This window comes from Chrysoperla carnea, chromosome 5 (assembly GCF_905475395.1).
Source record: "Chrysoperla carnea chromosome 5, inChrCarn1.1, whole genome shotgun sequence".
Lineage (NCBI taxonomy): Eukaryota > Metazoa > Arthropoda > Insecta > Neuroptera > Chrysopidae > Chrysoperla > Chrysoperla carnea.
Genome location: NC_058341.1, coordinates 76,249,741 through 76,275,429, shown reverse-complemented (window position 1 = coordinate 76,275,429; position 25,689 = coordinate 76,249,741). Strand labels below are relative to the sequence as shown.

General features: G+C 31.7%; 1 protein-coding gene across 2 annotated transcripts in view; it reads right to left on the bottom strand.

Moving 5' to 3' along the window:
- Positions 1 to 505: 505 nt before the first annotated feature.
- Positions 506 to 25,689, bottom strand: part of LOC123299869 (RNA polymerase-associated protein CTR9 homolog) — a 35,735-nt gene continuing 10,551 nt past the window's right edge. The window contains exons 4-9 of one of the 2 annotated variants that reach the window (XM_044882268.1): positions 18,936 to 19,246; positions 13,351 to 13,744; positions 7,976 to 8,305; positions 5,587 to 5,849; positions 2,577 to 3,253; positions 506 to 2,477 (exon numbers count right to left, since the gene is read on the bottom strand). In XM_044882268.1, the coding sequence (XP_044738203.1) occupies positions 2,029 to 2,477; positions 2,577 to 3,253; positions 5,587 to 5,849; positions 7,976 to 8,305; positions 13,351 to 13,744; positions 18,936 to 19,246 (2,424 nt within the window). In that variant the 3' untranslated portion in view covers positions 506 to 2,028. Of the gene's footprint in view, positions 3,254 to 5,586; positions 5,850 to 7,975; positions 8,306 to 13,350; positions 13,745 to 18,935; positions 19,247 to 25,689 lie in introns of both variants that reach the window. The other variant, XM_044882267.1, reaches the window with a different exon arrangement.

Genomic DNA, 25,689 nt, shown 5'->3' with positions numbered 1-25,689 from the left:
GATTGCCTTAATAGTCAATTTAATTACTAAACGGTAAGAGATAGAATAACACTTTAAATCAAAAGTTGATCCTCATAAAAAAACTAACATTTTTATTTAAAACATTTTTTCGTAAATCGTACAGCTTTCGAAAAAATATGTCATTACGGAATTTAATCGAAAAAAAACACGGTAGATACAGAAAAATACTTTAACCAAAAGTTGTCAAGTGCAATGGAGAACATTCCTGTGCCCATGACTTTGACCTAAAATTGTAGTTTCAAAGTCATTTCACTTTGATCTTAAAATGATCTTGAAAATTTACTTGAGCTTAAAAGTTAATAACACAAACAAAAGATCTTTATTGTCCCTCGCAACTTGTGTTTTTTCAATAATCAAATGTTTTTAACTCACATTTTCTCTAAAAACATATCCTGTCTCTCACATTACGTTATTCTATCTCTTACCTTATTTTTTTATTTGTTTAACTAAAAAACGAACTATAAGCAATCATAGATTAAAATTTCACTCTGTATGTCCATTTCCGTCCGTAAAATTTTTTGTGACAAAACGAAATTTTTAACTCTAAAATAAACAAAATTAAATGAATATGTAAAATAATGATGTTAACGCCGAGTATACTCAAATACAAAATCAATCAAAAGAAAAACTTCTTTATGGATCAAGAGCCAAAGAATTTTTGGCTAACATAAAATTGAAAAGATCGCAGTTGGCACCTCGCTGATCAGACCTGGGAGGTTTGGTTGACGGCCAAACCAGACTCAACGCTCGAATGTACAGACTGATTCAATTGAAGATAAGATATCCATCCATCCCATAATCTACAAATTGTACATATCGACTTGTTTGTGATACACGCAATATTTGATCAAGCTTTGATTGTCTCTTTCCCAACAAAATGAAAAAGGTAAATGAAGACTCTTACGCTCAACTTTTTAAAATATACTCTTCATTTTGCACGATAATTTCTGTCACATCTGAAATACGTTTCCAAATGATTCGCGTTCTGGCAATTTTATCTGTGACAGCAACGCTCCTTTTCAACATTATCGACAATATCTGAATATTGATTAAAGGATTTAGCCTCGGTCAATGTACAACGCGGTGTGTAGGTCCATGCGTACAGAGCTTTCTGAAATTGGTAAAATACCTGGAAATTCACTTAGACGGAAGGCAAACTTGGCGCAAACACATCTGGTCTAAGGAAAAAAATTAAATTTAAAATTCTCGAAACTTTACTGGCTGCTAGGCCATAAATCTAAGTTATCATTAGACAATAAAGTAATATTGTATAAATCAATTCTAAAACCTGTGTGGACTTATGGGATTCAAGTATGAGGAACTGGTAGCAATAGTAACATCGAAATTATTAAACGGTTTCAATCAAAAGTGTTACGAACAATTAGTGAATCTCCCTGGTACGTGCGTAATGACGACTAGTCTTAAAGTGTCCACAGTGCGTGAAGAAATTACGCGGTTCAGTGAAAGTTACTTGACTCGCCTTGAAAGGCACCCAAACGTTGAAGTAATCAGTCTCTTAGACAATAGTCAAAGAGTAGACTAAATAGACAAAGTGTTCTAGATTTGAGATTTAGATTTACGTAAATGGCTTTAATTATAGTTTACATACTACAAACTCGATTAGGTGTCTATCAGTGGGTAGTTACCATTCATGGTATCTATTCAGCAGACCTATTTATAGTTCTATTAAGAACTGATAATAGAATAATAGGGCACCCAAAAAAAAATTATTACCTAGTGCGATCTAGAACTATATGCGATCTTTTTTAAAAGTTCATTAGCTCTTGGTCCATTATGAATAATGAGCCAGCAAGTCCAACAATTACATTTACAAACAAATTGTTTATATTTTTAATATGTTTAACATCCTCTAGAAAAAAATAAATAAAAATAAAATTCAAAAAACATTTAAAATTACGGCCCGATTTACAAAAATCGTCATCACAAATTCAATTAAAAGATTATGCCCAACTCTTTAATACCAAATTATTTAAATTTATATATAGTTTAATCGCTACCAGATCCAGACTTATTTGGCGACCTTGATCTACTCCGACTAGGACTTTTAGAACCACTTCGTGATCTACTACGCGATGGTGACTTGGAATTAGATCGTGACCGTGAACCGGACTTAGATCTGAATCTTGACTTTGAACGGGATTTGGATCTCGAACCAGATCTAGATCTTGATCCACTCTTCGAACGACTTCTAGATCGAGATACACTCTTTGAACGACTTCTGGATCGTGATCCACTCTTTGAACGACTTCCAGATCGTGATCCACTCTTTGAACGACTTCGTGAACGAGATACACTCTTTGATCTCGATCGTGACTTACTTTTCGATCGTGATCGACTTTTTGATCGACTACCACTTCTTGATCGTGATCCAGAACCTGACCGTGATCCACTCTTTGAGCGTGATCGTGAACGACTCGATTGACTCTCTGAACGATCTGATTCGGATGCAATACGTCGCTTCTTCTTGACTCTCTTATCGCCGCTATCACTCCCACTCCCGCTTTCACCTCCACTAGCAATTTTTAATTTACCACCGCCGTCACTATCGTCAGATTCACTAGTAGAAATTGTCGCTTTCGAAACAATACGCATTTTCTGTTTACCACTAAGACCTTCGTCAGTTTTCTTTTTTGGTTCTTTAACCTTTTTACGTCCACCGCTCTTCTTACCACGAGGGCGATCTGAATCTGAGCCAGAACGACCATCGTTGCCACGTTTATCACGCTTACGTTTACTGCTCCCACTCTTCTTCTTACGTTCTCCACTGTGTCGTCGTTTCTTACTTTTTTGGCGTGGTTCACCAGATTCAACATTACCTCGCACACCATCATCACTACCCCCCGAATCTGAGACATATTGATCTTTTCGACTACGCCCTTTACCTTTACCCTTTTCTTGTGGCATTTCTTCGAATAACAATGCGTTTTTTGTCTTTTCCTTAAATTCTTGACGTTTTTGTAGCATTTGTTCTTTATCTTTTCGTCGTTGCTCCTCCAAACGTTGCTGTTCTTCTATTTGTTTCATTTTGAATGCAGTACGTTCATCTTCTTGTTTACGTCGTAAAGCACGTTCTTCTTCATCAACACGTCGTGCGCGTGCTACATGATATTGGGCTTGACTTAATAAATCTTGACATTGACGGGCTTCAAGAGCAGCTAGTGTTACATCATATTTCATACGATCACCATGTACAGATAAATATTGGAAATATCTAGAAAAAAATGCCAAATTATTTAAAACTAATTCTGTTTTGGTGTACATATGTACGTCACGTCACATTCTAATTCGGCTTTTTAGGAATCAATTTTGGAAAAACAGTACCTACATCAAATATTTGATCAGTGTTATTAATCTAGAACGGAAAACTTCACGATCCAGATAAAAGATTAGCGCCTATCTTACCGTTTTTTAAATACCAACGTTTAAAAAAAATGTTATTGTGATGAAAAATTGATATTGACAAAATTAACGATTATTGTGTGGTTTTGATCAACTACGCGTTAATAGTGATTACAAAATGTAAGCCTCAATATATGAAAACGGCGAGGTTATGTGAAAAAAGTCACAGAAAAAAATTATTAAAAAATATCCAAAACATGAGGCCCAATTGGTTTTGAACCAATATTTGATCAAAACCACACAATAATCATTAACCTTGTTATACCCTGTGTATATGAAATATATATCAAGGTATACTAAGTTTAGTCCCAAGTTTGTAACGTTTATAATATGCATGCTAAACTAATCAGTTATTCATGCTAAACAGCTAACTAATCAGTGGAGATGAGTTTCATAAATGGCTGCATTTACAGGACTATATTGTTAGTTCAAATTTATGTAGAGATATTCTTAATATGGGGGAGGTGTTGAACCAAATCCACCCCCAGCTCTGTGGGTGGGTAAATATAATAATAGGTAAAAAATCATTGAAAGTAGTTTTTTTTAATTTAAAATCAACTTTTTATCAACTCCAGTGTAGATAGGCCTGTGTTAAACTCTTTTTACGATATTTGTAGATAAGTAGTAGAGAAAGAGAAGTAAAACTAAAAGAAGTAATACTTATACTTATACTTATACTGGAGTAAATCTAAGCAAAAAAAGGCTGTTATATGGATTAAAAGTTCGAGCAATGAAACTTTGGGGTTTTTCTTTTCACATCAAAATAAGTATTTTTTGAAATTTTTTACTTTCCCGGAGTGGTGCAACATGTTTAAAAAACAAAATGGCGTCAAAAATGAAATTTTTTTCAGAAATTTTATCATTTTTATTTTATATTCGCAAAAGGAGACATCGGTGCATATCCAAATTTGGTAGGTTTGTAGTCAATGTTAAGAACTACTCCTCATATTTTTTTGGTGGGGTTTCGTATCTTCCCCTCCCAGTTATATATATATGTATACATACATATGGTAAAACAGTTCATTTGACTGTAACTTAAAAAATATTCGATTGATTTTAATGAAACTAATATCAATAGTAGGTTTTATTACTTACAACTTTCGGTTAAAATTTTAGCGAAATCCGCTCCCCCTTTCAAATTTTTTGCAAATTCAAAATTTTTAGGACGTATAAAGGGGTTTTTGGGGTCGCTGATCTCAAAGGGGGAGGGGAAGGGGTGGATGTTGTAAAAAGTGCTATATTAATATAAACAGCTAAAATTTTGGGTTACTTTAGCATTTTAAACTATTTTGACCTCTTTTTAAAATCTTTTAAGATACATTTATTTCATACACCCCTTCCCCCTTACAGCTCGGGGGTTAAAACTTAAAAATTTTGCTTTAAACCATATAGACCTCTTTTAAAAATAGTTTTCTCATGTCAAAGCAAAAAACACCCCCCAAAGCCAGTCCATACACCCCCCAAACAATTATTTCCAGAAAGTGTTAAATTTTCCGTTTTTCGCAAAAATATGGATCAAGGAGTCATTTTACGGGTAAGTCACTTATTATAAAATCGAAAGATAATAAAAAATGCTACAATTTAAAAAAAAATTTAACCTCGTAGGACAAAATGGCATAAAATGGCAGCCATTTTAAACAATTCCCTAAATTGGAAATTTTGGCCGAACTATTTAACGGATTTTGCTAAAATTTTAACCGAAAGTTGTAAGTAATAAAACCTACTATTGATATTAGTTTCATTAAAATCAATCGAATATTTTTCAAGTTACAGTCAAATGAACTGTTTTACCATATGTATGTATACATATATATATAACTGGGAGGGGAAGGGACGAAACCCCACCAAAAAAATATGAGGAGTAGTTCTTAACATTGACTACAAACCTACCAAATTTGGATATGCACCGATGTCTCCTTTTGCGAATATAAAATAAAAATGATAAAATTTCTGAAAAAAATTTCATTTTTGACGCCATTTTGTTTTTTAAACATGTTGCACCACTCCGGGAACGTAAAAAATTTCAAAAAATACTTATTTTGATGTGAAAAGAAAAACCCCAAAGTTTCATTGCTCGAACTTTTAATCCATACACAAGGCGTAATTTCACTCTACTATTATACCTATAATTATACTTATACTTACTTATGTGAAAGTCCAAGTTCATGGACAGCTTGTAAAACAGTTTGTAATGTTGATTTTTCATCTTTCAATATTTGTGTTGCTAACCGTTGCAATACTAATGCAATATTATACAGTAAAACTGTATCTTGAGGTGCAACACGTCGTGCTTTCAATAATACCATTTTTGCATCCTTTAATTTACCAGCTTTAAAATATGCACGGGCTAAATATTGTAATACTTCAACATGACTATATTTGTAGAATTTTCGTAAACAATTTTCATACTAAAAACAAAAAAATTGATTTTTAGTCAACAGTAAAAGAAGGATCCCGAACGGTCAATCATGCTTTTATTTCAGATTTTTAAGGCTTTTGCCATTCTAATGTCTCAATTCTAATGTCAATCACTCCTCCACTAACTGAAATAATTGTGCACATTTTTGTTTGTTGTTTTACTTTCTAGCTTGAAAATTGACCGAGATATGCCAATTTTAAAATGGTAATTTCGATAGTTTGAATTCAGAGTGCTCTGTTAAGAGTCCGCTATTTATTTCCCTCTAAATCTTTCTAATATGGCTGCTGACAGAAAAACAAAGACAAGCGCCGGGTTAAAAAAATTAATTTAAAAAAAACTGTACGGTAAATCATGTTAAACAAAAATTCGTTTTTAAAGTTATTTAATAAATCAAGAAGTTTTTTACTAAACGTGAACTGTGCCAATTATTCAAACATAAACCATTTCCCGTAAAATTGAACAAAGACGCTGATAAGAGCCCATGTAATTTTAAAAAATTTTAATTAAAAATATATCTTAAACGGTAGGATAAAAAAATTTAATTTTTAGACTGTTAAAGTAGGGAACTATGATCTTCGAATAAATTTTTTTTTTAAATAGTCGCATAAAGGAATACATAAAATAGCCATTCTTAGGGAATTCTCAATAACAGCTCCGATTTTGAAGATTTAAAAAAAAAATGATTCTTCATGTATATTATATAAAATCAGAAACATTTCAAAGGGGGAAATAATTTGGAGGGTGGATAGGCAATGTTCCGATTGACATGTCGACGCCCAGCCTAAATCGCTAATGATAGAAGTTTGAAATTTCGAGAGGATACTCATTTTATACTGTAGGGATCAATAAGAAAACAATTTTGAGAAATTCATCCCCTAAAAAGATTATAATAGCGAATGCAAGTTCGTATGAAAATATATACAAATCTTCATTTTTGAGTTCTCTACGTAACCGATTTAAAAAATTTCTTCCCCTATAGAATGCTTTATTATCAGCAAGTATTATGGGCTGTATTTTATTTGTAAAAACTTAGAGTTCCGCACCCACAGTAAAATCTTTTAAAAAGTCAAATCGTCACTTTTTGAGTTCACTACTTAATCGATTTAAAAATTATTTCACTTACAGAATGCTACATTATCTGACATTAACATGGCCGTATTTTATTTTCATAAAAGCTAGAGTTCGAGGTTTAAAAGTTTAAATCCATTTCTATTGTTATTTAGTTAAATACATTTTCTTGTGGAAAAAAAATCACAAGAGTTATTTTTTTAAATAAGTTGCACTTACAGTTTAAACAATATAAATAACTAGTAGTTATTCACGTTATAGCCTTCAATTCTCTTAACTTCCCTTTTGTTCACTATTTAGTGTATTTTAACTTAAACCCTAATTATTTTGAAAAGAAAATACGGCCATGTCACTTGTTGATAATGTAGCATTCTATAGATGAAAGAATTTTTAAAATCGATTAGGTAGGTACTGGACCCAAAAATGTCGGTTTCACTATATATTACATTTTTAATTCTGGTGCGGAACCTTAATTTTTTTTTTTGAAAATAAAATACAGCCCATTTGCTGATAATATAGCATTCTATAGGGGAAGGAATTTTTTAAATCGGTTACGTAATGAATTCAAAAATGACTGTTTGTATATATTTTCATACAAACTTTCATCCCGTATTTCATCATTTTAGAGGACGAATTTCGAAAAATTTATTCTTAAAGGACACCTACAATATATAAAATCAGCATACTCTCTAAATTTCAAACTTCTATTATTAGCGATTTAGGCTGGACGTCGACATGTCAATCGGAACATTGCCTCCAAAGTATTTTCCCTTTTGAAATGTTTCTGATTTTAAATAATATACAAAAAGAATCATTAAAAAAAAATTATCAAAATCGAAGGTGTTATTGAGGACTCCCGAGTAAAAACATTGATTGATGCGATAAGTACTTAAGTGTGACCTTAGATACTCCTAATACTACCTTAAATATTTTTTAAATTAATAAATGCTACGTTTTGAATGCTACAGACAGACAGAGCATACATTTTTAGACTGACAGTGAATATAGTATATGAAAACAATTTTAGAATAGTGTTAGTGTGCTTACCATTTGAATGGCGCTAACATACTGTCTTTGTTCAACATAAATGTGAGCAATATTCAACCAAACATCACAAAAATCAGCTGTAGCTTCACGAACTTGTCCAAATATATCACGTGCTTCATTCACACAACCTTTATGTGCTAATACAGCACCAATTCCATTCACTGCCCATATGTTACGTGGATCTGTACGTAATACTTGTTTATACATAGATAATGCTCGCTCTTGATGACGTTTCTCACGTTCTTTATCCTTAGTGGGTTGATGTAGTGTTTGTAACCAAACGTTGCCTAATGCTATCAATGAATATGCATCTTGTAATGTTGCTGGATTCTAAACAAAACACCAAATTATTATTTCACCCGGACGTTTGTCAACAAACATATAGAGAAACATCACATCATTACGATGCAATGCTTCATTAATACAAATTTAAACTTAACAAGTGTAAATAAACAATTGATTGAGTTAATTGTTGTAATACCATGTATAGACAGTGTTGATTATGCAATCATTTGTTTATTTACGTCATGTAAGTAAAGAAAGATAGTCACTCTTACATAGCCACATACGTATAACTGATATTCCCATTTAATACATATACCATACATGCAATGTCCTAATCTAATTTTCGCTCTCACAGGTAAACAGTAATATTTACAAAAAAAGTTTCAAACAAAAGTTGATTAATTTTTTATAAGAAAAATTTTTTATATTTCAATTCTTGTTCTATTTCTAACGATTTACAAAATGGATCCTACGGACTCAAGACCCAATTGACCTATGTTGCTCCTTTACGAACTCAACCTCATTTTTTACGTTCCGAGCACGCTACAAAAATTTCATGTTGATATTTCTTTTCGTTTTTGAGCTATCGTGTTTACGGATTAATACCAAAACTATGTTCGTAGCATCAATATTCTGGCCTATAAGGCCAGCAAAAAAGCATTAAGGCTTGCAAAAAGGACCTCTTGGGCAGACTTCTGGGAGAAAATAGAGGCAACCTCGGGGGCGAGCCGACTAAGAAAAATTCTATCCTCAAGTCCAATGGCACCAGGACATCTGGAAGACTCTATGACTGGCCAATGGACGGAATCAAGCTTGGGGACTCTGGAGCTTCTGGTCAATCACCATTTCCCTGGCCAAGAGTAGCGGGAATATGATGGCTTAGATGCTGCAGCTAATTCGCATAACTTCGCCCAAACACTGATCGATAAAGAAAAGATCAAATGAGCTATCTCTGAGTTTGAGCCATACAAATCGCCAGGATTGGATGGTATCATCCCAGCAGAAATGCAAGCGATCTCTCATAGAATCTCATAGAATGACTCCATGGCTGGAAGTCATCTATCAAGCTTGCATTGACTTGACTCACATTCCCAAAAATGGAACAGTTCAAGGTCGTTTTTATACCCAAAGGGGGGCATGCCTCATAAAGCACCCTCAAGGACTTTCGGCCCATAAGCCTCTCATCATTTCTACTCAAGACATTGGAGAGGCTCTTGGACGTTCACATACGCAAAAGCATGAGAACAGGAATTATATCCGAGTCTCAACATGCGTACTGTAAGGGCAAGTCCGTCGAAACAGCTCTGCATTCACTCGTGGATACAATCGAAAAATCATTGACCTATAAAGAGTACAGTTTGGTAGCCTTTCTAGACATTGAGGGTGCCTTCAACAACATCAGGCCTGAAACTATAATCAGAGCACTCTATGATCTGAATATCGAAGAACCTACCATTGAGTTAATTAATCTTTTGCTTAGAAGCAGAGAGAAAACCCCCGAATTGGGCGAATCGATCACACATCGATATGTAGGCAGAGGTACACCTCAAGGTGGTGTACTTTCACCCCTTATATGGAACATTGCGCTAAATGAGCTTCTCTTTAAATTGGAAGGCTCGGGTTGCAAGATAATTGCGTACGCAGGCAATGTAGCGATAGCGGCATCAGGGAAATTCCCTGATACCTTATCCACAATGATACAATCTGCACTACAGGTTCTAGCACAATGGTGCTCCAACTCTGGCCTTGAGATGAACCCTGACAAAACAGAGTTGGTACTGTTTACAAGAAAATACAAAATTCCCTCCTTTATCCTCCCAAAGGTAAGGAGGTGACCCTTAAATTATCGGAAAAAGCCAAATATCTAGTCATTATTCTAGACATAAAGTTGCTATGAGGACCAAACGTCTTGGAGAGGTCGCGAAAGGTAACTGTGGCACTATACACCTGCAAAAAGGCCATAGGGAAACATTAAACCCGAAAATGGCTCACTGGATATACATTGCGGTCATTAGACCCATACTATTCTATGGGTCACTAGTTTGGTGGACAGCACTAGAAAAGGGAATCCACCAAAAGGTACTAGGTAAAGTCCAACGGTTAGCATGCATGCTAATCTCGGGATGCCTACGGACAACTCTATCTAAAGCACTTGAGGTAATTCTGCACTTGCTGCCAACTCTCCTCTTCGGAAAGAAATGTGCAGCAGATGCAGCTCTAAGGCTAAATCTGGTCTCACCCTGGACGGAGACTCATTATGGTCATACACGGATATTACGAAGATACTCACTTCCGAAATCCGTTGACTACGTTTTACCTTCTCCTAACTTTGGGAACAGGTTCTCAGTAAAGATCCCTTCCAGACAGGATTGGGAAGAGAAACTAGTTAAGCCAAAGGGCGTACTTTTCTACACTGACGGATCTAAGTTAGAGAAGAAGGTGGATTGTGGGATCATTCCGACTACCGGATTACTGTAGTGTGTATTGCGAACTGCAAGCTACTCCTGAAAGAGGATATCCTGAAAAAGGCCAATCTTACATGGAGGGAAGAACGTACTTGTGGTACTACAAGACAGATATGGTCTGAGTACAATCTATCACAGGACACTGGCTGGGCGGCAGGCATGCTGAACGCTTAGGCCTGACAGTGTATCACGACTACTGCAGGAGCTGTCACAGTGGTGACGAGAAGGAGACAATGTCTCACCTTCTCTGTCACTGCCCAGCTCTTGTCATGAGGAGATGGACTTACTTGAGCCACCCTCTTTTTGACGAGCTCTCCGACCAAAAGTCAGTCGACGTCAAAGCCCTCCTGCTGTTATTGAACAGCTCCAAATGGTTCATGGAGTAGTGGGCGGAGACGGGCCAACCCATTTACGGTATCACAACGGACTTTATGGTCTAAGTGTGTCCCACCCTTAGATCATATATTTTAAATAGATAAGCCCAGTGTATACCAAGTATATATATTTTGGCGTCACGAAAATACAATATTCAAACAGCTGACGGAGAAACACCATTTTGGAGGCCTGGTATTCAATGCGCATGATCGTATAACCGGAATCGGCTGCTTCAATGATGTGTTTATATTTCAAATTCACATGTGCTTAAAATAAATAAATAAAATTTTATTTTGTTTTAACGTTCAAACGAGTAATATTGTTAGATAATTTTGTGTTAATTCTATGAAAAAAAATTTTTTAAATGGTGAAATGGTAATTTGTTTAAAATATACTGTTTTAACTTTATTTAAAAGTGGTATAATCTTATTTTAAATACGCGCCAGGATAATATGTTGTATATAAAGACATGCGTATTATGACCAGGCCTCGACATTTTCTATCCTTGTCAATCTACTTTGAGACGTGGTTCTCACTCTGTTGGCAATTCCAGTAGTGAATTTTCAAAGGTCCCACCCCAGGACAGCCACTCTAACCTAACCTAGTAGACCTTGATATATATTACATACAGGGTGTTTTTTTACATGACAATATTTTCACCTCGTAAAAGGATAATAGGTCATCTTATATCATAAAAAAAATGTAACCAAGTGATTTTCTTTCTGCCACATGTCAAAACGATGCCGCAGAGGGAGGCCAATATTGCTCGTAGAATTCATAGTTGTTTCCTCGACGTACTCCCAGGACTCCAGTTTGAAATTTTTGTTCTGTCAGTGCGAAAATATATTTTTCCAAATAATACAAAAATGTCGTTAGCACAGTTAATAAGCCGGGATGCATGGAAAAGTTGGGAAACAGCATCGATTTTAATGAAACTTTTTGAAACATATTTATAGGACTTCAAAGCACACTCAGCCAACTTAACCTAGTCATAAGGGGGGTGGGGAACTGCCAAAACACGAAGCATTTGGAAACAACACATCTTTATTGAAAATTTCGAGTGGCTCGAGTGAATTTTTGCCATCCTGCCCGGCAATACGAATCCTCTTCCGGCAATAATATTTTGATATCCAAATGTCACGAATATCATGGTGCAAAATTGAAATACCTGATTAAAAAAATAATTTTGTTTGGAAAGAAACAAGCAAAATCTCAAAAACAAAAATCAAAATATATCAACAAATGTCCAAACAGCTTGAAATAGTCAATGGAAATGCGTTTACCAAACTCCCCCTCCCTCCAAATCTTATCAAACCGATGTAAAGGATTTCGCACGATTAGATAAGAAAATGGCTTTCCGTGAAAATTTTTCAAACCGCCGTAAGATCGTTCTTATCAAAAGCTCTCACGGTGCAAAATTTTTTAACCGATAATTTTCGAGCTACGTGTGATGAAAACTACACATATATTATAGTTATAGTATATGACTATCGTCTTAACAATGATACATCATACAACACAACACAATACAACTAATACATACTGCAATACATACTATTCGCTCCGAGCGTGAATTTCGTTTCCATGACAACGATACACTACTTTAATTATAGAATTAATGGATGCATATATAATTGTGTGGATTGCATTGAAAACTTACATTTAAAATTTAATATTCTTGTTTCACAAATTTAAATAAATAATTACGATAATTAACATTTGAAAAATAATATTTGTACAATTTGATTTCTTATTTTCACAATTTTTAATGCATTAAGTTTAATTAATTAGTGTTTTTCAATCATTTTAATTTGACAGTTTCTATATCATTAACATGTAAATAATTGCAAATTAGTCATAACAGCCCACTTTATCTCCAAAATTTTTCACTTAAAGCGCTGGCATCGATTTTATTATCCCTACCATGACTACGCACACAACGAATACAAACATTAAAATAGTGATAGTATTACATGCACACACATAAACTGTAGTCATATACTATAAATATAATATATGTGTAGGCTTTGATCGATCGCAGCTCGAAAGCCACACGTTAAAAAATTTTGTGATTGCAAGAATTTTTAATCAGAATGATTCGAATAACATTTTGTGAGCGGTTTGAAAATGTTTCACAGAAAGTCATTTTCCTTTCTCATCGTGCACGGTCCTTAGTTCCTTCGTAATCTTTTTTACGTTACAGTTAGGCTATGCTGTTACTAGGATATAAACAAAATTGATTTGAGTTACCTTCAGAACACGTTCGAATTTCTTTTGGCCAGGTCCCCATTCCATTTTGGATAAATGTAAATTACCCAATAAGGACCATGCATCAGGGTGATCATTATTAATACGTAGAGCTTCCTTAAACCAATCAGAAGCTTCATAAATTTGACCTTTATCACGAGCCATACATCCTAATCGTAAATAACAATCCACATAATTTGGATGCTCCTTAATTATATCTTTATATAATTTTTCAGATTTATCGAACACACATAACGCTTCATACAATCGTGAAAGATTGTAAGTAGTTGTAACTGCAATTGAATTATAATACTGTGGATCATGTTCAGCGGCTTCTACTTTTGAACGTTCTAATGACTCTTCCAAATTTTTTTTGGCTTCTTCTAAATTCCCTAACCTAGAATAATAATTCAAAAATTTTAATTTATTCGAGACTTATTATCATTGTTTTTTAGAAGAATTTCATATTAAAAAAATTAAACCATCCAGTTTTTCGTCTGATTTTTTATAAAAAAAAAAAAAAAAAAAAAAAAAGACGGAAAAAACATTACAATAATACTAAAAAAACGAAAAAAATGAGAAAAGCTGAAGTCAAATTCAATGAAAAATTTTTGAGAAAAAACGGTTTCATCACGATAAATCGCATTTTTCGCCATTTATTTTCTCGACTTGTATGACTCACAGGACATCCGAATCAAGGCTGAAATTGCAGCTTTTAATAGTATCTTTTTGTAAAAAAAAATGTCGTCGTAAAATCCGACACTTTTGATATGAAACTGTCGTACCGCCTCAAATAATGATATTTCAGAAATAAACTTCACTCACTCAACTTTTTGTAAATAGACTTTAAAATTTTGATTATTGTAAATGTATTGTTTTTGATAAATTGATTTTTCAGATTTATTGTTTTTTGTAGCAATTTTGATAAACAAGGAATAACTTAGCCAAGAAAGCTCACACAAGGTTGAACAGTAGCGAGTTTTAAAGAGAAATAAACAAGCTTTCGATTGCACATACTCAATTTGTTGAATAAATACTTCAGCACCCCGTGCACGCTTTTTAAATTCATATCAAATTAATAAATAAATTTTCTCAGCGTTTCAGCCCTGCGTATAAAGTATTAAAGAGATAATGTTTGTTTGAGATAATGATTTAAAAACAAGAAATTACAAGCTAGCGGATCTGATATATTTCATTCAGATACAATCATTTTTCGCCGAGATATACCTGTTTCTTCGAAAAATTAAAAAAATATCGAAAACAATTATAGACTAGTTATAATGTTTAAAAAAGGCCTCAGAAAAAGTTTTAGAAGCAAATCATATTACTTTTGGGCAAAAGGTCTTTTCCCCCTATTTCGACCCTGCTGAATCCGATTATGCCGGTTGCCTAAGCGAAATCTCGACCGGAAATGAGATATTCAAGATGGCGGTCAAATTTTTGCTCTTTTTTTGATTTTTTCAATGTAAGTCCAAAACTATGGTTTTTTCAGAAAATACTTTCCATAAGTTTCTCAAAAAGAAGAAAATTGCTACAATTTGAAATCAAAACCAGTTCTGTAGGTTAAATACTTACTGAGATACAGCTCTCCAAATATTGGCCATTTTTTCGAAAAAAGTGAAATTTTCATACTTGGTCTATTTTCGACTTAGGATATTGAGGCAAATGCAAATTTTATTGCTAAAATCATGAGGAAAGATGTTAAAGAAAATGTTATAAGCTTTAATATAAGCAAAAAACGATGTCTGTAGGCCATATCGTTCACTCACAAAGCTTAAAAATCCAAAATAGAGAAAACTGCATTTTTCGCCATTTAGCTCTGTGTAGTTCTCATAATGGTTTGAAGGTAGTTTGAAAGGATCAATCATGAAACAATAGTCTGGAAGCGAATCGCAAAATAACTTGTCTTAACGGTAAGAAAGGTGGTGTGGGACACCCGGTAGGAACTAAGTTTCGTTCGTTTTATATTATATATTATTTAATTATGTATCAAGTTTTTGTTTATCGAGTTCTGAAAGTAGACATTTTCTTATATACTGGAGTAAATCTAAGCAAAAAAAGGCTGTTATATGGATTAAAAGTTCGAGCAACGAAACTTTGGGGTTTTTCTTTTCACATCAAAATAAGTATTTTTTGAAATTTTTTACTTTCGCGGAGTGGTGCAACATGTCTAACCAACAAAATGGCGTCAAAAATGGAATTTTTTTCAGAAATTTTATCATTTTTATTTTATATTCGCAAGAGGAGACATCGGTGCATATCCAAATTTGGGAGGCTTGTAGTCAATGTTAAGAACTACTCCTCACATTTTTTTGGTGGGGTTTCGTCCCTTCCCCTCCCAGTAATATATATATGTATACATACATATGGTAAAGCAGTTCATTTGGCTATAACTTGAAAAATATTTGATTGATTTTAATGAAACTAATATCAATAGTAGGTTTTATTACTTACAACTTTCGGTTAAAATTTTAGCGAAATCCGTTAAGTAATTCGGCCAAAAGTTCCAATTTAGTGAATTGTTTAAAATGGCTGCCATTTTATGCCATTTTGTCCTACGAGGTTAAATTTTTTTTTAAATTGTAGCATTTTTTATTATCTTTCGATTTTATAATAAGTGGCTTACCCGTAAAATGACTCCTTGATCCATATTTTTGCGAAAAACGGAAAATTTAACACTTTCTGGAAATAATTGTTTGGGGGGTGTATGGACTGGCTTTGGGGGATGTTTTTTGATTTGGCTTCAGAAAACTATTTTTAAAAGAGGCCTATATGGTTAAAAGCAAAATTTTTAAGTTTTAACCCCCACGCTGTTAGGGGTAAGGGGTGTATAGAATAAATGTATCTTAAAAGATTTAAAAAAGAGGTCACATTGACTACAAACCTACCAAATTTGGATATGCACCGATGTCTCCTCTTGCGAATATAAAATAAAAATGATAAAATTTCTGAAAAAAATTTCATTTTTGACGTCATTTTGTTGGTTAGACATGTTGCACCACTCCGCGAAAGTAAAAAATTTCAAAAAATACTTATTTTGATGTGAAAAGAAAAACCCCAAAGTTTCGTTGCTCGAACTTTTAATCCATACACAAGGCGTAATTTCACTCTACTAATATTAATAACAGAATAATGTGAAGCGATGCGTTTTTTTTTTTACACTTTATTTTGTTTCCATAGATATAATATATATTTGTTACACAAAAAATGGTTACGTTTTTTACCTAGTCTCTCCGCCTGCAAACAAATCAGAAACGGGCGATAAGAAACATTCCAAAAATAGGTTGCCAACCCAAATCGGTTGGAAAATTTAGGCAACCACCTCCTATAGTATGAATCAATTTAGCGATTCTGTTATTTGCGATATGATCGTTTTTTTTACATATAAAATTAGATTCAGAAAAAGTATTTTCTGAAAAATCACATAGTTTTGGACTTACATTGCGAAAACCAAAAAAGGGCAAAAATTTGGTCGCCATCTTGAATATCTCACTTCCGGTCGAGATTTCGGTTAGGCAACCGGCATATTCGGATTCAGCAGGATCGAAATAGGGGGAAAAGACCTTTTGCCCAAAAGTAATGTGATTTGCTTCTAAAAGTTATATTTTCTGAAATTCTTTCTAGTCTATTATTGGAAAAAATTGCTTAGAATATTTTTTGTACTCATGTATCGAATTTAATGACAAAATTCGTATTTTTAAGTTATTCATTTTTTTGGTCTAGATAGAGAAGTAGCTTGTTTTTATACCATGTATATATGAAATATACATAGTATATTAAGTTTAGTCCCAAGTTTGTAACGCTTAAAAATAATGATGCTAGGAAAAAAATTTTGTGATAGGTGTTCACTAAATCACCTAATTAGTCCATTTCCAGTTGTTCGTCCGTCCGTCGACACGATAACTCAAAAACGAAAAAAGATATCGAGCTGAAATTACAGCGTACTCAGGACGTAAAAAGTAAGGTCAAGTTCGTAAATGAGCATCATAGGTCAATTAGGTCTAGTAAACCCATCTTGTAAACCGTTAGAGATAGAACAAATTAAATGTAAAAAATGTTCCTTATTAAAAACTAAACAACTTTTGATTGAAACATTTTTTCGTAAACATCACTGTTTACCCGTGAGGGCGCCAATTAGGCGGAAATTTTATAATATGTACTATACTTTATTATCAGTTATGTATGTGTCACATGTTTGTATGTGTAATGTGATTAAAGAAATCAACACTGACTATGCATGGTATTTCAACAATTAACTCAATCAATTGTTTGTTTTCACTTGTTTTATTTATTTTATTTTTTTCGAAAGTTTACTCTACATTACTAAGAAAAATTTTAAAAAAATTTTTATTTTATTTTTTAACTAAATTTTTTATTCATGGGAATTTACAATTGAAAATGGTTTTACTAAACCATAAATTCAAATCACACAGAGAAATGATAAAATAATATGAATAATGATAAATGGTTTGTCTCTTAACTGGCTTTCACTATATCATAACGCATATTTCATAGAAACCGATTTACTCACAGCCACATTGGTTGTTAATACGTTGCTAAAGTCTTTTTTATTCAAAAATATAACTATTTTTTATTAATAATTTTAAAAAAAATGGAATTATTTATTTAAAAAACATTACTTAAATATTCTTTAAATGACTTATTCTTTCATTTAAATATAAATTTGTGGAAAAAAAATTTAATCTATTATGAGTAAAGACCAAAATAGTTAAAAATTAAAAATACGATTTTGTCATGAAAATCGGTATACCGGTAAAAAAAATAATGTAAGCAACTTTTTTAAATTTTTTTCGATATCCCTAACTGTCTCTCAAGTTAAGTAAAATATTAAGCATATCGGCCCTATTTGTCAATTTGTAGTAGGCTGAGTTTAAAGTTCAGGTTTCGGTTAAATATCTTAAAAAATGTGACCCATCACTCTGTATAACTGTGCAAAATTTCAAATTGATATTTCTAAAAATAATGAAAATCTGAGGATGTCTTCATCTTAAATGCGACAAACTGTATATGAAAATAGTTTTTATAAATGGTTTACTTAAAAATTATTTGAAATCATAGTAAAATAATGCATGGCAAAAAAATTATGTGAGATACATTTTAATACCAAGCAAAGATGTTATCTTACAAACAGATTTGCACCAAAATTCGATCTTGTAACTTTATTCAAAGGGGAAATGTTTTCAACCATTTTGCACCAAATTACACTCACTCCACCTCAAAGTTTTCCTGGAGATCATAGATTTCATTAAGGTAGATTTACGGAATTTGGCCTAAAGTAGTTGATTGGTACATCGTTATCTATAGGTCTATACTACGCCACACAAAAATTTCGAAAAGTCCCCCTAAAATTATTTCAATTTTGGAAGAAAATTTATACTCTCCCCTGATTGGGATTACAAAATCGAGCCGTGATGCAAAACAGCAGATAGGGCGATATCTTTGACTGCCATTAAAATCTCCATGAAAACATCGCGGACGAACTTTCGCCGTGCATCTCCCGGATTGATGGATGATGAATGAATTTTTTCTACGAAATAAAAAATGGTTGATGGTATGCTTAGGCTTACCTATAATGTAATGCTCCTACATTATTAAAAATTTCTGGTGGTATTTCATCACCAACTTTCTCTTTTAAAATTCTTGTGGCTGTACCATACGCTTGTAATGATCCCTGCAAATCGGATTGTTCTAATATTTGAGCAAGTTCGATCCATGCTTCAACATCATCTGGATACTGTTCAGTCACTTTACGTAAATGATTTTTCGCAATATCACGTTTTGATTGCGATGTAGAATTTGCATATAATGAACCAAGTATTTTCATTGTTTCATAATTACCTGGTTGTGCTTTTAATACTTTCTCAAAACATTGAGCAGCCTGTAACAAAAAATTCACTATTTTAAGGACGTACATTTGTCAGGGATATTAGTATAGAAATTATAATTTTGACCAGAACCACAAAATAATCTTTATTATCGTCGTCAATAACGAGTTTTCATCTCGGAAACGGTGAGGTTAGGTAAAAAATGTCAAGGATCAAAAACTGTAGAGAAATGTCTATAATATAAAATGCAATAGTTTTTTAAAAGTTAAATAAAGAGAATATGATATCCGAAAGTAGGGTACTTCTATCCCACCATATGGGCGTAAATCGAAACAATGTGAATTTTAATTCCCTCTTCATTCTGATTGGATATAACAGGAACGATGACCGATCACAAAGTTCACGATGATAAATTATATTCCGAACGATTATTATTGTTGTTACATCGTGGACAACATGTGCTAATGACGCATACTTTATACAGGAGACTGTGTAAGATGGTCCCTTCGCGCATCTAAGACATATTTTTTATAAAATTTTATTGATTGATAAAATCGCCTACGATACTTTGTGTATCGAAAAGTACTCATGACTATTTTTAATACTACCTATAGAAATGGTGGATTTAATTTGAATATTTATTTTAGAGATTAATGTTTCAAGCGCCTTTTCTTCTTACCATCGTGGGAATGAAAATCATACATACCAAAGTCGGTGGGGTATTCAAAAATATTTTCATGGCTGACTATCACATATTAAAATAAATAAATAACAAGTGAAAAGAAACAATTGACTGAGTTAATTGTTGAAATACCATGCATAGTCAGTGTTGATTTCTTTATCACATAACACATACAAAAATGTATAGACAGTGTTGATGTGCAATCGTTTGTTTTTTTGACGTCACGTAAATAACAAAAGATATTCACTTTTAAATACACAACACACACACAACTGATATTCCTATATTAATGCATACTATAAAAATTGCACGTAATAAACGCCCTCGTGGGTAAACAGTGATGTTTACAAAAAAATGTTTCAAACAAAAGTTTTTTATTTTTTTATAAGGAACATTTTTTACATTTAAACTTTTGTTCTATCTCTAACGGTTTACAAGATGGGTCCTACGGACCCAAGACCCAGTTGACCTATGCTCATTTACGAACTTGACCTCACTTTTTACGTCCTGAGTACGCTGTAAAAATTTCAGCTCGATATCTTTTTTCGTTTTTGTGTTATCGTGTCCACAGACGGACGGACGGACGGACAACCGGAAATGGACTAATTAGGTGATTTTATGAACACCTATGACAAAATTTTTTTCCTAGCTTCATTATTTTTAAGCGTTACAAACTTGGGACTAAACTTAATATACTATGTATATTTCATATATGCATGGTATAAAAATAAAAAAAACCCGACTGGAATTAAATATAATGCACTAAAAAGATCGAAACAAGATTGAGAAAAAAAAACAAAATTCAAATAAAGTATAAACAAAGTTAGTTCTACTTTGGTTTAACTGACTATAATTATGTGCTGAAAGCCTAAGTTAAGTAGTAGACGGGACCCATTAATTTGCTTTCGGTTTATTTTATTTGAAATTGGATCCCGCCCTCTACTAAATCTATTAATGCGGGTACTTAACTTAGGCTTTCAGCTCATGATATAGTCTGTTAAACCGAAGTAGAGTTTACTTTATTTATAGTTTATTTTAATTTTGTTTTTTATTTTCAATCTTTTTATTACATTATATTTAATTTCAGTCTGGTTTCTTATTTTTTTAATTGGGTATTTGCATGAAATTTATTTTTCGAATTTCTTAACAAAATATGAAAAAAAAACCATAAGCGAGATGACAAAAAATGAAATTAAAATTAAAATCGGCTAACAAATACGGATGATGTAAGCATTTTAAAGACTTAATATCTGTCTTTAAGAGAGATCCGATAAGAACAATGGCGTCAGTGTGTCTATCAGCCATATGCTATAGCATAGCTACATATGGTATAACATAGTTGCTCCAAGTTTTGTTTTTCTAGAATATGATATCAACAAAACTTTGATGGCTTTTATCTTGGTTGTTTTTATAGTTATTCGAAAAAAAAATTTTTTGGGCTCTTTGTTACATGAATAAGTTTTTAATAAATCAAAAAAAAAAATCATACAAATACCCAATTATTTAATTTAATATTTGATAGTCAGCCATGAAAAGATTTCTGAATACCCCAGTTTGGTATATAGTCCTCCATTGAAATGTTACAATTTTTGGGCCAAACTGATCATTTTCTAGAGGACGCGATTTTATTTGTGGGACATGTAGGGGGGTCAATACAACCTTAACTCCAAGTTTTTGGGGTTGGCGCCCTTGTCCCCCGCCCGCCATTTTGAAAAAAGGGGTAGAAACATATTTTGCTGTATCTCGTAAACTATTGTTTTCTCAAAAAATTTGTAAAGACATAATTTGTAGCAAATTGTCTTGGCTACAATTTTGTTTCTGTGACTTTTTGCGATAAACTTAAAATTTAAAAAGTTATGAGCAAAAAAGTAACCAAATCAAAAATTTCTTTTTGGCTTAATAACTTTTTTTCTTGTCATTTTATCATAAATTAAGGTGAGAGTAATATTATAGAGAATACGTTCATGAACATTTCCCCGCAATTTTCCAAATTTCTAATCCTTCCAAAACGTTGTATATGTATAAAAATAATATTGATTAAACTGAAAATAATATTCACAATTTTCAATACGTCTACACGCAAGAAACAGCTTATTAAATATGATATTAAAAAACAAGAGTAAGTTAAACATGTTGTTTTAGCCGAGTTATCATGCGCATTGATAAACTCGGTCAACTTTGGAGTGCTGTAACTACGTTAAAAATTAATAAAATTTGCCGGGAAATGTTCATAAACGTATTCTCTATAATATTGCTCTCACCTAAATTTATGATAAAATGGCAAGAAAAAAGTTATTAAGCAAAAAAAGAAATTTTTGATTTTGTCACTTATTTGCTCATAACTTTTTAAATTTTAAGTTTATTACAAAAAGTCACATAGACAAAATTGTACAGTATTGCATTGCAGATACAGCTAAAAATATGTTTCCACCCCTTTTTTCCTGATGGCGGGCGGGGGACAAGGGCGCAAACCCCTCAAACTTGGGGTTAAGGTTGTATTGACCCCTTACATGTCGTACAAATAAAATTGCGTCCTCTAGAAAATGTTCAGTCAATGTAACATTTCAATGGACTAATATATGTTTTTCATTTCCGATAACAAGAAAAAAGGCGCTAGAAACATTAATCAAAAATACGAGTAAAGATCTAAAAGAGGAATCCGAAAGGAGGCATAAAACGAAATATTAATAGAAATCGTACAAAATTATTGCCTCCAAAAAAGTGCTCGTTATTTTTTCTGCTGTATAAATGGATGGTAATTAAAAAATGTTTTTTGTTCAAATTTTTTCAGCAATCTCAAATTCAATTTTCTAAAGGAAAGTTTAAACTCCGGAAATCGTAGGACCAATACTTTCTCAGAGGGGTGAAAATACGGCTGAAAACGGGAACTCTGGCTTGAACAAGTCAAGTCAACTTTAGACACTTAACCATTAAAAATTATTTAAACATATTAAATATGAAAATTAAGAAATTAAAAAATTCAGACACTTACTGAATAAAAAATTGACCAATAATCCGAAGACTTTTTCAATGAGTTATGCAATAGTTTATTAACAAAGTTTTACTGCTTAAGCAAGACTTTGCAAGTGTGATAATTGTTAAGCTATGGATCTGAAAATGCTTTGTTGGAACTATTATTAAAATCAATAAAATAAACTCTAGTTGGAAAAAGTAAAAAAAGTTTCATTGTTCATCTTTTTATCAACAATTTACCTAGTAAAAAAATTGAAAAATATTATTGATCATGGAAAAATAAATTTTTTTTGTAATATTTTTGATAATCCATTTTTCTTTTACTGAAAACTTCGTAAAAATGATTTTTTTAAATTTGAAAAATAATTTTTTTTTGTAATATTTTTGATAATCCATTTTTCTTTTACTGAAAGCTGCGTGAAAAAGATTTTTTAAAAATTTCATCTCTTTTTGTTTAAAAAATTGTTATAAACAAATTCATTGTTTATTAATCTGAAAATTTTTCCTTCCTTGCAGTTATTATTAAAAAGCGTTAAAATAGACTCCCATTTGAAAACTCAACAATTAAAAAATTGAAGAGTTCAATTGATGATAACAAAATGAAACTTTTTTTCCCTACGGTAGTCTAATGCTAATTAAGAATAGTTTCAGATTTATAGCTTAAGGAAGTTCCCTCACCAGTAATAGAAAAAAATAAATTAGTAGAAAATGATCCAAATTTTTAGTATGTTGAAGTTAACGATACATTTTAGTAACTTTAATTTATATATATACTAGCTGACCCGGCGAACTTTGTTCCGCCTTAATGGCAATAAATAAGCGGAAAAAGTATGAATTTTAAAAATTATTCAGTGAAAAAACTTAAAGGATTACAAAAACAAAATACACCTAAGTGCCATCTATGGTAAACATATTGAACTAACTATTAATTTCGACGATGGTGCCATCTATGGTAAACGTGTTGAACTAACATTTATTTCGATCACTTTTTACGAATGGGCAATGGCACTATCATTACATTATAATTGTTAATTATTTATTTAATAGAAATAGTTTTATTATTGATTTCTTACAAATATCAAATTGTCATCCATACGTCATTACATATCTGTCATTATACGTCAATTACATAGCTGTCATTTGCGTTTTGTTATTCCAACTCTGATTCTTTTTTGTTATACCATGTTTTATAGTGACTGACGTTTCATGTCAAGTCACACGGGAATGTGACTAAAAGTCGAACGGGATAAAAATCCTATGTCCTTCTCCTGGCTCTAAACTACCTCCCTGCCAATTTTCAGCTAAATCGGTTCAGCCGTTCTTGAGTTATAAGTGGAGTAACTAACACGACTTTCTTTTATATATATAAAGATTATATATATATATATATATATATATATAAATTAAAGAAAAAAATTTGGGTATATTATCGATCAATTAGGAGGGTTTTAATTAATTAATTAAAATATGATTAATTAAGATACACAAATTTTTTTTTTGATTTAATCATATGTAATTATTATCATTAATATAATCATAATATATATAAAAAATAAAATTATTTATTTATATCTTGATAAATTTTTTTAAAAAAAAAAAAAAAATTTTCTAGATATAAATTATATATTTTATTTTAAATATATATATATATATATATATATATATATATATATATATATATATATATATATATATATATATATATATATATATATATATATATATATATATATATATTTATATATATATATATATATATTTGTATATATATATATATATATATATATATATATATATATATATATATATTATTATATATATATATTATTATATATATAATTTTTTATTTTTTATATTAAAAATAAAGATTATTATTAATAATAATAATTACATATTATTAAATCAAAAAAAAATTTTTGTATCTTATCGATCAATAAAGATAGTAATTAATTAATTAAAACCCTCCTAATTGATCGATAAGATACCCAAATTTTTTTTTGATATCATAATATGTATCGTTAACTACAACATACTAAAAATTTGGATCATTTTCTACTAATTTATTTTTTTCTATTACTGGTGAGGGAACTTCCTTAACAATTATCACATTTGCAATGTTCATGCCAAAGCAGTAAAACCTTGTTAATAAACTATTGCATAACTCATTGAAAAATTGCAATAAAAATTTTTCTCCGTTGGATTATTTATTCACTTATTCAGTGATTGCATTTTTTTTCATTTCTTAATTGTCATATTTAATATATTTAAATAATTTTTCATGATTAAGTGTCTAAAGTTGGCTTGACTTGTGCAAACCAAAGTTTGTACAAAAAAATATTGCTTCTGTGAAATTTTCCACAAATTTTTATTAGGTTGTAACGACCTCTCAGGCTCGGGTCAAACTCTCTTTTTTGAGGGATAGTTGGGGGGTTTTACTCAGTTTTTTACAAATAAAAAAAAAAAAGCTACGCATTAAACAAAAAAAAGTTCAACTAAATGTTTTAGCTGATTTAATTGAGCACTTTTTTGTTTTAGCACTTTACTTTCAAAATTGACCGAGATATGATAATTTTAAAATGATGCATTTTTTGCTCATTCAATCAAATGAAAAGGCATACATCGTGCAAACCGTTAGAGATAAAACAAAAATATAAAGGTAAAAGTTTTCCCTTTTATTTGATATATTTTTTCGTAAACATCACTGTTTACCAGTGAAGGCACAAAACTTTGGTGTCCAATTTCTAAAACTATAAAATATAGGAACTTGAAACTTTGCATGTAGCTTCAACTAGTGGTCTTGTGAAACATTCTCGAAAAACAAAAACAAAATTGTAGACAATA